The sequence below is a fragment of the Gekko japonicus genome, unplaced genomic scaffold, assembly GCF_001447785.1.
Source record: "Gekko japonicus isolate JY-2015 unplaced genomic scaffold, Gekko_japonicus_V1.1 scaffold692, whole genome shotgun sequence".
Classification (NCBI taxonomy): domain Eukaryota; kingdom Metazoa; phylum Chordata; class Lepidosauria; order Squamata; family Gekkonidae; genus Gekko; species Gekko japonicus.
Window position 1 is genome coordinate 743,252 of NW_015169194.1, and position 16,784 is coordinate 760,035.

The 16,784-nt window shown below is 41.8% G+C and overlaps 1 protein-coding gene across 1 annotated transcript in view; it reads left to right on the forward strand.

The window, feature by feature from the left end:
• LVRN (laeverin) overlaps positions 1-16,784 on the forward strand; it is a 62,198-nt gene that overhangs the window by 31,427 nt on the left and 13,987 nt on the right. The window contains exons 8-14 of the mRNA XM_015416285.1: positions 1,116-1,256; positions 2,148-2,213; positions 2,319-2,384; positions 9,670-9,839; positions 11,270-11,346; positions 14,245-14,384; positions 15,574-15,629. Of these exons, the coding sequence (XP_015271771.1) occupies positions 1,116-1,256; positions 2,148-2,213; positions 2,319-2,384; positions 9,670-9,839; positions 11,270-11,346; positions 14,245-14,384; positions 15,574-15,629 (716 nt within the window). The remainder of the gene's footprint in view (positions 1-1,115; positions 1,257-2,147; positions 2,214-2,318; positions 2,385-9,669; positions 9,840-11,269; positions 11,347-14,244; positions 14,385-15,573; positions 15,630-16,784) is intronic.

Genomic DNA, 16,784 nt, shown 5'->3' on the forward strand with positions numbered 1-16,784 from the left:
TTCTGCATTTTCAGGTAGATTATCAGGACTGAACCACAAGGGAGAGGGTTGACCAAAAGTGAATTATGTGTGAGCTCTATAACTCTGGGCATGCTGACTGGAATGGGTCATACAGACCACTTCATGTACAGTGGCTCTCAATTTGCTACACTAGGCTCAATTCAAGGATCAGCTTACCTGAAGGACTGCCTACTCCCATATGAACCTGCCTGACAGCTTCTGTCATCTTTGGAGGCTCTGCTTCAGGCTCTGCTTCAGGTGCCCCCATCATCTGAGGCTAGATTGGTAGCAACCCATGGGGCCTCAATTTTGGAACTTCATTCCTGGGGAGGTTCATCTGTCTCCCTCTGTTGCTGTCTTCTGCCAGTGGCTGAAGAATTTTTTGTTTGGTTTGGTGTTCCCCTCACTAACTCTTAGTAGCTGTTTGTGTGGGGATTTTTTGGTGTTTGTATTTTTATGTTTTATATTTTTATTTAATTGTTTTTATTATTTCAAATATATCTGTATTTTAAATGTATTTAATGACTGAAATGTTTTAATGCAGGGGTGTTAAACATGCAGCCCGGGGGCCGGATCAGGCCCCCGGAGGGCTTCTATCAGGCCCACAGTGGGACTGGCTGTCTTCTCCTGCTTCTTCCAGTTCTGTTGCTGCTGCGTCATCATAGGTTTGCAGCTTACAGATACACACCTGAACAGCATACTCAAGATTGCAACAGCACAGACATTTTGACGCCATAATCCAGAGCAAGAGGTGTCAGTTATTAGACACTGTTAAATGAACAAAATATTGTAAGAGTGCTAATGTTTTAAGCATGTTTTTATTTTAAGTAAAAAAAAAAACCTTTGTGTTCGTGTCCTTTATAAAGTTTATATCTCCACTACATGGCATGACATTTTATGGCACACATGGCCCAGCCCAACAAGGTCTCATTTATGTCAGATCCGGCCCTTGTAACAAATGAGTTCGACACCCTTGTTTTAATGTTTGCTGCCTTGCAGACCCTGGATTAGATGGAAAGGCAACACAGAAATATTTTAAATTAAAAAAAATAAAAGGGTAACTTGAAATATCTTTTGTTTTTAGGTAAATCTCAGTATTTTATGGTTATTTTCAGAACAAAGCCTTTACCCATAATGTTTTATTACCTATGCTGGACATGGATGCTGAAATGCCAGTTTGGTCTTTATCAGACAAAGAAGAAACAGAAGAAACAGTTTCATTATATGAACGATTTAATGAACACACATATCAGAAGGTAAGTACTAAGTTATTGTACAAGAATATTTACACATGAAAAGAAACAGCATTGAATTGTCACTGAAAATCACTGTGGCAATAATTTTATCACATGACACAAACTAAGGACCCTGGTGTTTCTGTTGAAATGAATGGTTGGCAGAGCCTTTATGACAAGGGGAACCTACATGCATATCAAAGCTCCATGGAGAGAGATAAATTAGTAATTAGGAGTAATATGTGGAAGCATGCTCCATTCAAATCAGTAGTTCTTGTTTCCATATTATGTGCACAAAGCTACCCATGTGATCATGTGTACACATAGATTGGTGCAAACTTGAAATTGTTGAATTACCTCTTGCCTTATACTTACAAAGGGGTCTGAAGAGGTACAGGCGCCATTCAGCAAGCACATGTCCTTAGCTTAATGTGATTAGAGAAGAGAGTCTCCAAGGCATTAGCATGATTGTAAGACAGGTTTGAGTCCTTTACAGAATTTCATAAGAGATGTTACAAGTGTCTTTTATTCTCTAGTACATCATTTATTAATGTTACAAAGGGAGCCATAGAATACAGATACTCATTGATGTGTCTTTTTCGTTGGATGCAAACAAGGAACATTCATATACTGTTATTAGTACATAAACATTCTTTTAGTGGTACACTGACCTTGCATTCCTGTTTGTCTGGTGTGTTAAAAAAAGAATTCCTTCTGTAGTTTTTGTCAAATATTTAGATATTCAGTTACCTAAATAATCAAAGCTTTTTATATGTGACTAAGGAAAACAGTTTTGAAGAACTAATGTGCAACATAATGAAGTAAGAGAAGCATATTTTGAATGTGAATGTCAATATTAACTGTTTTATATTTTCATAAGTACCATTTTTTCTTCCTTTTTAAATAATTCAGGGGGCTTCCATTGTCCGAATGCTTTCCAGCTTTGTAAGTGAAAAACTATTCATCAAAGCACTTAATGTAAGTTTGGTAAAATAAATGCACAAATAAAATTTCAGAAAAGTGACTAAGGATGGATTCATTTAAAAATGTGTGAATTGCTTAATGGTTTTTGTTTTATTGCAGTCATACATGAATGAGTTTTCATTTGCAAATGCCATCCAGGATGATCTTTGGAGTCACATTCAAAAGGTGATTAAAACATGTATTTTTTTTCTATCAGTCATTATAACAAATGGGACAGTGTCTACCCTAACAAGACTCACAGTATATGCCTGGCTGTTCTGTCAGCCTGGGCTCATAGGTCAGCATCATCTTTCTTCTCCATTGTCTTGCTTTGTTTCTGCTCATGTCTATGTGACTGTGTTTATTTAAATAGTCAGAGATAAAAGCTTCCACGTTAGGCTTCAGGTATTTGTCTAAGCAGTCTTTCCATGGGCCCTGTGCTGATAGCTGGGATATTGTTTCTCAGTCCTTGGCTTGCTCCTGTTTGACTCCAGTCCAGTGCCTTCCTTAGTTTCTTCAAGTGGGTAGCGGTGTTGGTCTGAAGCAGCAGAACAAAGTTTGAGTCCAGTGGCACCTTTAAGACCAACAGAGTTTTATTCAAGATATAAGCTTTCATGTGCAAGCACACTTCTTTAGATACAGTGAAACAAGATGTCCTCAACCATTACATAATGGGGAGGGGGTTAGTTGCTAGGAATGGCTAGTTAGAGTCAAGACGCATAAGTAAGTGGGCGATTATAGCTGAGATTGGATTAAAGCGGTTGGTAAGATCTGTGAATAGCAGTAAATTAGAAACAGATCTGAGAACTGAGTCCGAGTCCTGCGCACAACGGCTTATACCTTGAATAAAACTTTGTTAGTCTTAAAGCTTCCTTAGTTCCTGTTCTCATTCCCCCTTATGTTAACTGCTTAGTGTCTAATGATATGTTATGGTTTCTCTGTGCCCTTCCTAGGTTCATGCAGTTAGACATGTGTTGCAAGCTTGAGCTGGAAACTCAGTTTTCCCAGGTGTGTGGTGACCTTGTTTGGATCAGGTCCATGGGGCATGGGGAGAAGTAGCTTATGCTTTCTTCCCATGCCATTTTCTGAATCTAGAACTGTCATCAATGGGGACTCTGCATGTATCGATAGGGTTCAACTAAGTTTCCCCAGTGGGGCACATATTGACCCACTAGAGCTGTTTCCCAGTATGGCGGAGAGTATGAAGGGCTTTCTCTTTGGATTCTGTGATCCCAGTCCAAATTGGATCCACACACACCTGGGAATTGAATTCCCAACATGGAACTCCAGGCACGTATTAGATTGCACAGATCCGAGGAGGACCCGGGGAGAGCATAATACGTAGTAGTGATTTCCACTGTGCTTTGTCACCTGGATTGGACCGATACACCAGTCCCTGACTCCGGTTGCCTTCTAGCTGTTACATAGCTTGTTTCTTTTGGTCCTCCTATTGACATCTTTTCCAGAATGACTGTGCTTGCTGTAATGATGTTGTCTGCGTATCTGACTTGGGCAAGATCCTATTGTGGGAGTTCCCGCTGTCTCCATTGAGAGCTCCCTACTCTTGTCCTTCAGCCCCGAGCCTTCCCTGCCTTAAGCCAGCCTCAGAAATGTGGGTAGAGGGAACCTGGGGGCATGCTCCATCTAGTCCCTCTGTCCAAGTGGTTCTGCAGCACATACTCAGCAGACTCTACACATGCTCTCCTCCCCAGCCAGTGTTCAAGGTTCTTCTTTTACCCTACCAGCCTCCCGTTATGCCCTCCTTCCCCTTCCTTCCCTCTCCCCAATTGCAGCCTGTGCAAGCCCATTAAAGCCCATATGCTCATTCCATATACCTTCTCCCTGTCACCTCTTAGGGAGACCAATAATACAGCACCAGGCCTATCTGAAGCATTATCTGTCTTACTAGATAAAGAGGCAATTGTGGAGGTTCCTGTTGAGGTTAACTGGTGTGGTTAGTCCACTCACCATTAGTTAGCAGAGTACTTAAATAAAGCTACAAATGCAGGAGTGTCATTTTACCAGGTTACTCAGCTTACAAAACTACATGGAGCCACAGCTTACAAAGCTACACAGAGCCACCTTGCAAGTTTAGAAGAGAAATACTTCTCTCTTTATTTGAGAAGTACACTTTGGATAGGAAAGAGCAGAGATTGATAGATTACTAACTTACTAGCTAAAGGATGGAAGCAGATGGCGAGACGCCCATCTGCCTCATGGTGCCAAGAGAGGACCGCATATCCTTCTCTTGGTGTGTGCAGATAGAGAGCACGTCTTCATCCAGAATGAGAGAGAAGGAGAAGGGGAAATTGATCCCTGAGAGCACAATCTGCATATCAAAGAGGACAGTGGCAGAAGAGTAGATACAGGAAGAAAGGTCAGTTTGCCTATCTAGCTATCTAGTCTCTCTTGTCACTCAGTCCGGAGGTCTGAGACAGGGGACATCGCATCTGGAACTTTCAACAGTTCCAGAATCTCAGATGCGTGATGGTTTCTTTTCAGGCATGTTCCTAGTAGATATAAAATATGGTGTGGTCAGACCAATTTTATATCTCAGGAATCTGAATGTCTTTATGTCTGTTTAAAAGTTTCGCATATTATCCTTTCCTTCAGTTTTACAATTATTAAAGTCTAACTTCTGGTTTATTGTTATTGACTTGAAAGATGCCTACTTTCACATCTGTATTTGTGCTCAACATAGTAAATTCCTTCATTTTTCATGTGGGAAACAGGTGTTTCAGTATACTGTTTCACCCGTTGGTTTAGCCACTGCATCAAGGGTATTTATGAAGTGCCTAGCTCTTGTGGTTGCTTATTTTATTTATTTATTTATTACATTAGATTTGCTAGGCTGTCCTTACCTACAGGTGGAGCTGACCATTGCATGTATCACGGAGCTTCCGGTTTACGACGACACGCTGGCGGATGCATCTCCCGGACCTCCTGGGGATGTGATCTGCGCACCAGCGGATAGGAGGGGGTGTGACGGGTCACCACCACCCTGGAGCCTTGGCAAAAGGCTCCTAGCCATGGGGCCTTTGAGGGGCAACCTCTTCACCAGCATGATGCTGGGGAATTGAGGTGCTCCTCTGCCCCGACGGTCCTGCCGCTGAGTGTCTGTATGGATCTAGAGCCGCTGACCGGGACAAGCGTCGGAGATCGAGCATTTTAAACATGTTCTGAGTGAGGTCGTATGACCAACAATGAACAGTGAGTCGGGTTAAAGCGAAGACGGGAATATATAAAGAAAGCTCCCCCCAGGAACGACGAGAGAAGCGAGCGGGGGAGGGGCCCCTCCCATACACATGAACTAAACAACTGAATACTTAGAGGGGAGTGGAAGAAAAAGCGTTGAAATCTGTTTTGAGAGACTTACCAGAGTGCGGATAAGCGTATGGGCGTATTTCAGAGACTTTAGCAAGTTTTCATAAAAGTAAACAATCCATAAAGATGGCGGGGAAGAGGGCAGAGAAAGACAAACCAGTAAAAGTGAAACCAGCCAGCTTGAGCCCTCGACCGGAAGAGACCACCGAGCTTTCCAAAATGTTGGCAGAGCCCTTGCGCCCTCTGCTGGATCAGATGACTAACATTGAACAACAGCTGACAAATCTAAACCAGAATCTAGCAACTCAGCAGCTCCAACTGACTGAGACTTTAAAAATAACGGAGCAAATGGCTGAGAAGGTGAAGGAAATGGACGCCAATGCCAAAAAAGTTAAGAAAAAGGTGCAAAAGCTGGAAAAGAAACAAGTCTCTGAAGAATCACAACTTTTACAGCTGCAAATGGAGAAAGCAAATTTCGTCCTATGGTTTCAAGGGGTCCCAGAATTAAAAGACGAGAATCTAAAGCAACTCTTGAGTGAAGCATTAGCCCCAGTTACGGATTTGAAAGCGGAATATCTTGTAAACAAAATGGATGTGGTCTACAGAGCCTATTCCGTGTACATCAAGAAGAATAATCTGCCTGGGGAGATAGTGGTCAAATTCTCGAAGAGGCACGTGAGGGATTTAATCCTGAAAGCAACTACAGGAACACCCTTGAAAATCGGGGACAACATTATCAGGATTTTAAAAGACATCCCATTTGAAATAAGGCAAAAGAGGAAGAAATACAAAGACTTAATCCTTTTTCTACAAACAAATAGCATTGCCTACAGATGGCAAATTCCAGAAGACGTCAGTTTTAAAATACACAATAAAAATGAAAAGATTGACTCTGTCTTTAAAGCACGTGAGTTCCTGAGAGTGCAGCTGGGAGAGAAAGCCGAGGACGGCAAGGAAGAAGATGACAGCAAATTCAGTGGCGAATTGGACTTGGGGTCTTCCGATGAGGACTGTTTCCAATAAGGGAGCGGGTGCACCCAAACGTGCATATCAATTGAGGATTAGAAAAGATAAAACAAAGTGAAGGCTGAAGGACTCTGAATTGTGCCTTAAAATTCTGTTTTTATTATGGATGATGCTCTTGGGTTTCTCTTTGAGCAGTTATATTTATGGATAAAAAGATAAATAATTTAGCATAACCGACTATGTTCAAAGTAATACTAGCAATTTAAGATTAATACCTAAATAAGCTGTTGTTATGATCTCCTATTCTTGAGGTTTTAGTTATTAGTGGTTTTCTTTCCTTTCTCCCTAGATGTAGTTCCCCCTTCCTATTTTTTCATTGTAATTTTTAGTTTATTAAAAAATGCAATAAATGCCCCTCTGTTTGTAGTTTATTAAAAAAATGTAATAACTGCCCCTCTGCCCCCCCCAAAAAAAACAACAAAGACAATTGCATGTATCACTGTGGCTAGGTCGGGGCGAGACAGGTAGGTAGCCAGTTGCCTAACCTGGTACAGTTGGAGAAATGCCAGCCTGGCAACTTTTGCACCCTGGGTCGCCATAGACAAGAAGGAGCCCAAAGTCATGCCCAGGCTCTTGATGGTCTGTGCCAGTGATAGAGGCACACCCTCAAGAGTTGGGCGTTGACAACCCAACCGAGGCGCTCCTCCACCCAGCCAACAGGACCTTCATCTTACCTGGATTCAGTTTCAGCTGACTTTGTTTTAACCATCTCACCACAGCATCCAAACTCTCAGCTAAGTTCCTGGGAATGACAGTTGGCTGGCCGCCTATCAACAGAAATAGATGGGTGTCATCAACATATTGGTATTCTTGAGTATGTAGTCACTCTGACTACAGATGCTTCACTTATTGGTTGGGGTGCTCATTGTGAAGCACTTTCTGCCCAAGTGACATGGTCTCATCAGGAAAAACAGCTACATATTAATCTTTTAGCGTTACAGGCCGTTTGCCATGCCCTTAGCTGTTTTGCAGATATCCTTTGGAACTGCTCCATCTTAATCCAGACAGACAATATGGTTACGATGTTCTACTTGAACAAGCAAGGGGGAATGGGTTCCAGAATGTTAGGTGGCCGCAATGGTGTGGTCCATGGCACTGAAGCTCAGCACTTCCCTTCATGTTATCCATATTTCCCTTCATGTTATCCATATTTTGGGGATTATAAAGAAGTAAGCAGACAAAGCAAGACCAGGACACACTCTCATGAGTGGTCCATCAAGGACACTTACCTAGATCCAGTTTTTGCCCTATCTGGGCTCCTGGATGTGGACTTGTTTGTCACAGAGAAGAGCACAAAGGCTGCCAGGTTTTGTTCCTGGGCTGGGATAGGCCCAGCTTCTCTCAGGGATGCCTTTCAGATTTCTTGGAAAGGGGCCCTTTTTTATGCATTTACCCCTTTTCTGCTGCTCATCAGAGTCATAGAGAGGGTCAGGAGGGAAGGGAGGGATATGATTCTTATAGCTACTTTTTGGCCCCACCAGATTTGGTTTCCTCCCCTAATAAACGTGCCCCAGGGTCGGCATGTCCCTCTTCCTAAACAGCCAGGTTCTACATCATGATGTAGGTTGCCTCAATTTGATGGCATGGAGTCTCCAGATAGGGATCTAACCTTCCCACAAGAGGTTAGTGAGGTTCTCCTGCACTCACGCAAACCTGCTACTAGGAGGTCTTATATGTACAAATGGATCATTTTCCCCTTTGGAGTAATTTTCCCCTTACAAGCTATATTAGATTACCTACTAGGTTTGAGAACAAAAGGTTTGACCTTTTTGTCTCTTAAAGTGCACCTTGCAGCCATCTTCTGTTACTTCTTTGGAACTGAAGAGGAATCAGTTTTTTCTCACCATTTATATAAAAGGTTTCTCAAAGGCTTATTCAACCTTTTCTCTTCCCAGGACCCACTGGTTTCACAGTGGTCTCTTTTGGTAGTTTTGGGCCACCTAATGTTGAAACCATTTGGCCCTTGGCTGTGTGTTCATTGGCAGAACTTTCCATGAAAGTCTGTTTCTTGGTGGCCATTACTTTGTTTAGGAGAGTTAGTGAACTAGCGGCCTTAAGGGTGGACACCCCCCCCTGTTTTTAAAAGTTTGCCCTGAGATGGTAGTTCTCAGACCCAGCCTTCATTTTCTCCTGAAGGCTGTCTCTAGATTTCACTTATCCCAAGAAATGATTCTACCTGTGTTCTTCCCTTTGCCAAGTTCTGAAAATGAGAAAGTGTTGCATTCATTAGATATTAGAAGGCCTTTATTATTGTACTTTAAAAAGGACATTGGAGTTTCATAGAGACAAAGCACTTTTTGTGTGTTTTGCTGGCCCTAATACGGGTAAAAGTGCTTCACCCCAGACCCTGTCCCATTGGATTGTTTCTGCCATCAGAGAATACTGTGCCCAAGCTAAATTGCCTTGTCCCTTAAACATACATGCCCATTCGACCAGGGCAATGGCTTCCTCTGCAGCGTTCTTCGATGGAGTGCTGTTCACCGAAATCTGTCAGGCCGTCACGTGGTCTTTAGTGGACACCTTCATGTGCCACTATGCCTTGGACCTGCTGGCGAGACAAGAAGCACGAGTGGGCAAACCAGTTCTTCATTCTCTGTTCAAGTGAAGAGAGCATTTCCCACCACCTGGTGAATAGCTTGTTAGAATTCCCATGTGGGACTGCAAGAAGATCGATAATGAAAACAGGATTGCACTTACCTATAACTGTTGTTCATTGAGTATCTTCTGTGCAGGCACACATACCCTCCCTCCCTCCCGCCCGCCCTGTTGTATGCTTTCTTGCTTCAGCGGCAAAAGAGGAACTGAGGGTGGGGGCACTGCAACTCCAGAGCACGTGATCCCTGGGTGGGAAAAAGAGCTTCTGGCTCCGGCATACAGTGCCACCTGGAGGCTTTTAGCTATAAAACCTCTCTGTGGGCAGGCCTGCTCATGCACAGTCTCCATGTGTGCCTGCACAGAAAATACACGATGAACAACAGTTACAGGTAAGTGCAAACCTGTTTTCTTTGCAAAGAATGAAATGTCATCTGGTACTTAGGATCTGAAATCTCTGATACGGGAATAAATATAAAATATTTTTAAAATGAACAAAATTATTTCTAACCCAAAACATTTCTCCTAGATAGTAGATGAACAGACTAACCTCCAATTGCCAGCACCAATAAAAGTTATAATGGACTCTTGGACATGCCAGCCTGGCTTTCCATTCCTAACTGTAAATCTGTCCACTGGGAATATCAGCCAGGAGCAGTTTCATGATGAAAAAGACAAGAATGATACCAGTACTTCCAAGTATGCACAGTTTAGCTTATTTTTTTTTTGGGGGGGGGAAGCACTGAGATGCATCTTGTGTTTCAGAAATGTATTAGCTGTTTTACTTGTTTCCTGTCATATGAAACTGAAAGGCTACTTCTGGGTTGGTTCCAATTTTTGTTCATGCTTTCCTAGTTCCCCTTCTTAATATAGCACCTGTCACACAGGGCTTTTGTTCATGCAGGTCCCATTATCCCCAGCATAGCTGTTTTGATGGTCAGTGGTGACTCACTCCTCCTTTTATCACCAGTGGAAAAGCTAATTGGATCCAGGCCATTTCTAAATAGCAAAACAGGGTGACAGTTTGTGAGAATGGGTGATTCTGCATCTGGCATTCGCTCCATATTTTCTCAACTGCAGCTCAAAAATACATAAAGGTGGAATCTGCATTTGTCTTTCCCACCAGTGTCCCAGCCTTTTGACTCCGTCTTCAAAAAAGCTGTCTACATTTGGTGTCGTTTTCACACCTCAAGAGTGCTAGCATACTTTTGCACGTCCACATATGTTTATCATCCTTTGGGGCAGGTCCACTGTCATTGCACCTCTGCACTGCTTTAAAAGAATCTTCTCCAAACAGCATTCAAACAAGCATAGAGAAAGATGGCATCACAGCAGCATGAAAATGATTTTAAAATGCAAATGCAGATTTGGCTTCAAATACCTCGGGGCAATGCCATACTGAATGCAAAGTCACTCCTGAACAGCTATAAATCTATGCAGAAGGTACCATAAAACCCGACAATTAAAGAAAGTCAAAATGGCATGCAGTCTGGAAGGTACTATAAAATCTGATGATCAAAGGAAGTGAAAGTAGCATGCAATGCAGAGGGGAATTTCTGTTCCAACTTGTTTTTTGTAAAACAATGGAGGGAAAAGCCAATGCAGAATCAGCCAGGGATGGGGAGGGCTTGGGAATCTGGGAGGAATCCGCTGCTGCTAGAAGGGAAATACCACCTAGGACCTTCATTTTCAGAGACTAGAATAAGGAGCAGCTCAGTTTCTGTTCTTCAGGTCAATGACAGGGCAGCTAGAATGGTCAGGCCAAAGAGTGAGAATGAGAGCAGTGGTACAGCACTTAAGCTAAAATAATATGCATTTTTATAAGTTTGTCATTATCTAGATTCCTCTATGCAATGCCAGTGTTAATACCTTTCTGCATGCTGTGCTTATTTGCCAAAACGTAATTCTTGTGATGTGGGGATTCCTGCAAAACAAAGCAGAAAGAGTTCAGAGATTATGAGAACTCTGCCATAGCCTATAGCAAGGAAGCCTTACTTCATATTTGCATGGTCTGTAATGTATGACAAACACCAAAGAAGAAATGAAAAAGAGAATGAAAAAAGTTAGTGTTTGAACAGTTTATTTACATATTTCTTAACCTTCATTATCCACTTTTGTTTTTAATTAAGTAACACCTGGATTATACCGATTTCTTGGATAAGAAATGGAACTGTACAGCCTTTAGTATGGCTTGATAAGAAAAGCAGTAAGTATTTTTATTAAATTCAAGAAAGCCTCTACTGTTTGCAGCACAGAATCTAGAATGGATGTAACAAATATCAATTCAATTCAAAACCTTTATTGGCATGGATCAGAATCATAAACAGTCACCCTTCAGTTCATGGTAACAAATATCCTCAGTTCATATATTTCAGGCATGTATTATGTTAAACTATATCAAAGGTCCACAGATTTTGGTTGAGCTTAATAGCCAGTCATGTTTGTATTAGACAGTTATGAAATCCACTGCCTCTATGATAATGCAGAAATATTGTATGCATTTATCAAAACTGATTGATTTTCATGAGATTGAATGAAACACTATATTACCAAGATTGGATTATATGGAAAACCTTGCAGAGGGAGTTGGCTGAGTGCATATTTCCCTGTCTTCCTTTTTCCCAGCAGCAGTTGCTACTCATCTTGAAAATGGTATTTGTGTATTATTTCATGACAGAATTATTCTTTAGAAATGGAACATTTTCTACAGAAAACTAAAGAACTGGAAAGTTTCTCCCTGATACCATTGTTGCTCTGTGATGGTGTGCTGGCTGCTATTATAAGATAATGTAAGCTGATGGAAGATGTAAAAATGACCCATTTCCAAACCTGCTAATAACCAACATACCTTGCAAAAATGCTATTTTTCTGTGTAGTCTGGAGATACCCTAACAATTTTGCTATCTAAATATGATGGACCCCGGGCACTTCCCCACTATCAGGCAGGTTTTCCCATCAAAAATGTATTCCCAGCTGTGACTGAGCAGTCCCAAGTAGCATGGATTTAGTTATTGTTTTAAAAGTCTGTCTGTCCCACCCTGTCACGAAGATCTAATTGGTCTTTTAGCCCAGTCTAGGAACTTGATGGGATAAGCAAGAGCCCTGTTTTTCCCTTTCAAGTAGCACTTGAGACAATGTAACATTCAAACAGAAATAACTACTTTCTTTAACAGGCAGGGATTGAATAGGTGTAGTCGGGTTGGAAATGCTGAGGTAAAAATTGTTGTTAATACAGATTATACTTCTTTTAACAATCAAAACACTGTTATTGAAACTATTTTCATATATTCTTGGCTCTTAACAGTGAGAGTCGTATTTTAATTACAGTGCATTTTAATTACAGTTACAGTGTTTCTTCATATAGTTTCCTATGACTCTTCAGGTTTCCCGGAGATTATCTCTATTTGTGTACCTAAACTCTCCCCCTTTTGGAAACCACGGTTTATTTCAATATCCCAAGGTGTCTAAATCTGATTCCCTTCACAACAGACCAGGGGTCTCCTCAGAGCAAAACCCCCTGTGTAACTGGGCAGGAATTCTCCTCCTCCTCCTCAGAAGATATAACCCTTTTCTTTTGGCCTGAATGGGAGTTTCAGCATACTACCCAATCGCCCTCGCCAAAATCTCAATCCCAGTTCTGGTGTCTGTGTAAAACGGACTTCAGTTTAGGCTGACTCTTAGACGTTCAGTTTTGATACTGAATTCTTCCTCGGAATTGATAGAAAACAGTTGAGGCAAAGAGTTGTTTCCCTTCCCTCCAACGGCGAACCTGTCTGACTGACATAGGCCCCTGGCACACGGGACGGCTGAAACGCGGCTACTCAGAGCCGCTCCAAACTTGAGACGCCGCGGCGGGATCCCACGGATCCCCTAGCCGCGGCGCATCACTCCCCGGCACGATCAGATGCCGGGGAGGAAAAGTCCGAGGGGAGGGGGGAGGCTGCCGAACTGCGCATGCTCGGGCATGCGCAGTACGGCTGGGGGCCGGGATGCGGCGGCGCAAGGACGCGCCCGCCTGTTTGCTCCGCCCCAGTTCCGTCCCGCTCCCGGCCCAAATGGGCTTGTATGAACAGGGCCTCTGTCAGGCTCACTGACTCCAACTGACTCTGTTAGAAGCTGACTGACTGTCTGACTTCCGAGATCAACTGGCTGAAAGACTCCCCAAAAGACCATGCCCTCAGCACTCAGCTAATCATATAGTTCTCCTCAGCGGGCGCTGGCCACTGTGGAGGTAAAAAGCAAGAACTGACCCCCCCCCCTTATTTAGCATCCACCAGCAGTATTTAAGGAACAGGAAGTTATAATTCCAGAATATTACCCATGTTAACCTGTTTCAAGTAAGACCACAAATAGCCTATTACAAATTCTAAATGATCCTCCTGATGTGGTATGAAATGCTGCACACCAAACCAGACTATGGCTAGACCTTAGAAGTCTTTTATTTTGAATAAGACTTTTGTAGCACCTTAAAAACTAAAGCATTTATAATGGCATAATCTTAATTTAAACCAAAACAGCCTTTGTCAGCTGCATCTGATGGGCTCTGGTTCATACCACAATAAAAGTGTTGGTTTGGAGGGGGGGTGAGTAGTGTGTGTGTGTGTGTGTGTGTGTGTGCGCACGTGCTTGTGAGCCTGGAAGTTATGGTGACTTCTGGCGACCCCTCGTGGGGTTAAGATGTTTCAGAGAGGTGGCTTATATTACCTGCCTCTGCATTCTGGGCCTGGTATTCCTTAGAGGTTGTCCTTCCCAGTAATTGCCAGGATCGACCCTGCTTAGCTTCTAAGATCTGATGAGATCGGGCTTGCCTAGGCTATCCAGGTCAGGACAGAAAACTGTTAGTTTTTAAGGTGTTACAAAATTCTGCTATTAAGCTACAAGTGTGCCTTTCTGTCTTATGTTCCAACTTGTGGTCCATCTGTAGTGTTGTCTGGTTTGGTGCATTGGGATGGGAAAATTATTCAGGGCTGGGCTTTTGGATTTATTTGATTCATACATTACAACAATCAGATTTTAGTACTTTTACATTTAATCTTACATGGGTATGTACACTTTTGTAGAAGTAAACCACTGAATTCATGCTGTTTTTCCATGCTGCCTACAGAAGTATTTCCAGAAATGAAAATATCAGATTCAGAACATGACTGGATTATTTTAAACGTGAATATGACTGGTTACTATAGAGTTAACTATGACCAATCCAACTGGCGAACATTGGCCAAAATTCTTGAAAGTGACCCAAAGGTAAGATTGTATCTGAAACCTTAGGTAGGTGTCCACACATTGTGTCTGGGCTTGAGAGCCAATAAAATCCAATCCCACTCCAATGTTACTTGCAATACTAAATCTTAGACTGATCAGACCTTACACTAAATCTGCAGTCATGAGAACACTTTCCTGGGAGCAAGCCTTATTGAATAAAATGTGACTTATTTCTGAGAAGACCTGTTTAGGCTTGTTCCCTAACTGTGTTGTTAACTAAATAATCCTTTAAATATAAAGAATGCCATCCTCAGTAGAACACATGAAACTGCCTTATACTGAATCCTTATACACATGAAGCTGCCTTATACTTGGTCTATCAAGGTGAGTATTGTCTATTCAGACCAGTAGTCACTCTCTGTGGTCTCAGGTAGGAGTCTTTCACATCACCTGCAACCTGGTCCTTTAAGCTGGAGATGCTGAAGATTCAACATGGGGACTTCTGCGTGCCAAGCAGATGCTCTACCACTGAGCCGTGCCCCCTCTTTCAGTTCTCATCATCTTCAGTCTTACCTAAATTAATGAGCAAATGAAATAATTGTTGCTTTTAAACTAAATTTGATACTTTTGATCTGTTTGCGGTTCCATTTTTTGTAAGCAAGCTCAAATACTGTAGACTATAATGTACTTTTTTCTGATGAAGGAAATGTCTTGTATAAAATGTGAAGAAATATGGACCAATGCATAACTTGTCTCACACAGAGTGTACATTCTGAATACTGTTCAAGTCTGTTCGGGGAGTGTAGTGACATACTGCATCAAGTTATTGGACTCCTTTGACCAGTTAGATAACAGAAGGAATTTCAGGGGAAGGTGTGTGTTGATCTAACAGTACATAAGCATATATGTATTTGAGGATGTGTTTGTGAGTTTGACAGCATCCCAATTCCAAATGAGTAATCCGTCCATCCTAAATTATTTATTTATTTAGAATTTTCTAATCTTCCTCTTCAGAATCCTGCTTGAGGCAATTGATAAATAAAAACCACCGTATGAAACGCAAGCCATTTAAAAAAAGCAATTAAAATGTCAGATTTAAGCATAATTTCAGTTGAAGTATGAATGAGGTGCTTAACAAACTGTTGATAAATAATACCTTGAAATGAAGTAGGCATTTTAATTCATACAGAGTTGTTTAGATCTGCTAAAAGTACATGGATATTCTTTGCAGGCAGTTCCGGTGGTCAACAGGTTACAGTTGCTGGATGATGCCTTTGTACTGAAACGGTGAGCATGAATGTTTCAGACAGTTTTTACTGTATTTAAAAGTGTCAACAACATTATTTTCATGCCTGTTTCCACATTTTAAAAATGATAGTTTTTCCACCGTGCCTTCACCTTGGACAAACCTTGTTTGGGGAGTGCTTGTGACATACTGTATCAGATTAACCTTTGACCAGTTAAATTAACAAAAGGGCTTTCAGGGAAAAGTATATGTGGATTTACCAACAGTGCAGACCTGTGATAACTCCAGTCAGCATCCTGAGCGCTTTGGAATACCTTCAGCAGCCAGAGTGACTAGGGGACCCCTGGAGTCTGCTCTGTGCCTTGCTCTCTATGCTGGTATGAACTCTTGAATAGATGGAGTGGTAATATAATGCACAAGCATACACGTGCAGACACTGATAATGTTGGAGCAGCCTGCTGTGGTTGAAATATTTGACTGAAACATTTTTTTTCTACTGGTTTTGTTGAAAATAAAAGAATGCAGACAGGTGATTTGATTCACCAATAACATTGCGTGACTGAGCCTTGGGCTTACTACCTCCTCTTCTGCACCCCAATTCCGTTAGCTGCTGTTCAGGACAAACCATGGCTTTTTTATTATATCCAGTTCAACAAACTACAGTTTGTGCTTGCCCTCCAAAGCAGGATTGCTTCTTTGTTGTCTCTGAGCATCATGCTAATGGCACTTGAACCTGCACGTCAGTCTTATGATTCACAACTTCAAGAGCTGAACTAGAGAAGAGAGACAAACCAGGTAATTGTTGGTGTTTGTTTTGGTAAAGAAACACTGAAAAGCAGTTACCCCTTCAGGTGAGGTACAAGCTGACAAATAATGAACAACAAGTCAGTACCAAAACGAACATATAAACCTCACAACTATTTAAAGAATACTGTAATGTGTGTATAAATCAATTGCTTTTAAGGCTGGAAGCAGGTTGCTTGTGTGGTTTCTCAAATGCCTCTGCATTGATCAGTAAAAAAACTGGCATATTCTAAAAAAGAAAAAGTAATCTTAAAATTTCTGAGATCTGACAAGATGGGGCTAGCAAAATATTTAGAGTCCAATGGCAAAATATTCGTTATGAATTTTTCTCAGTCTCTGAATACCACGTGCACACAAAAGCTCATACCTTGAATAAACCTTTGTTGGTCTCA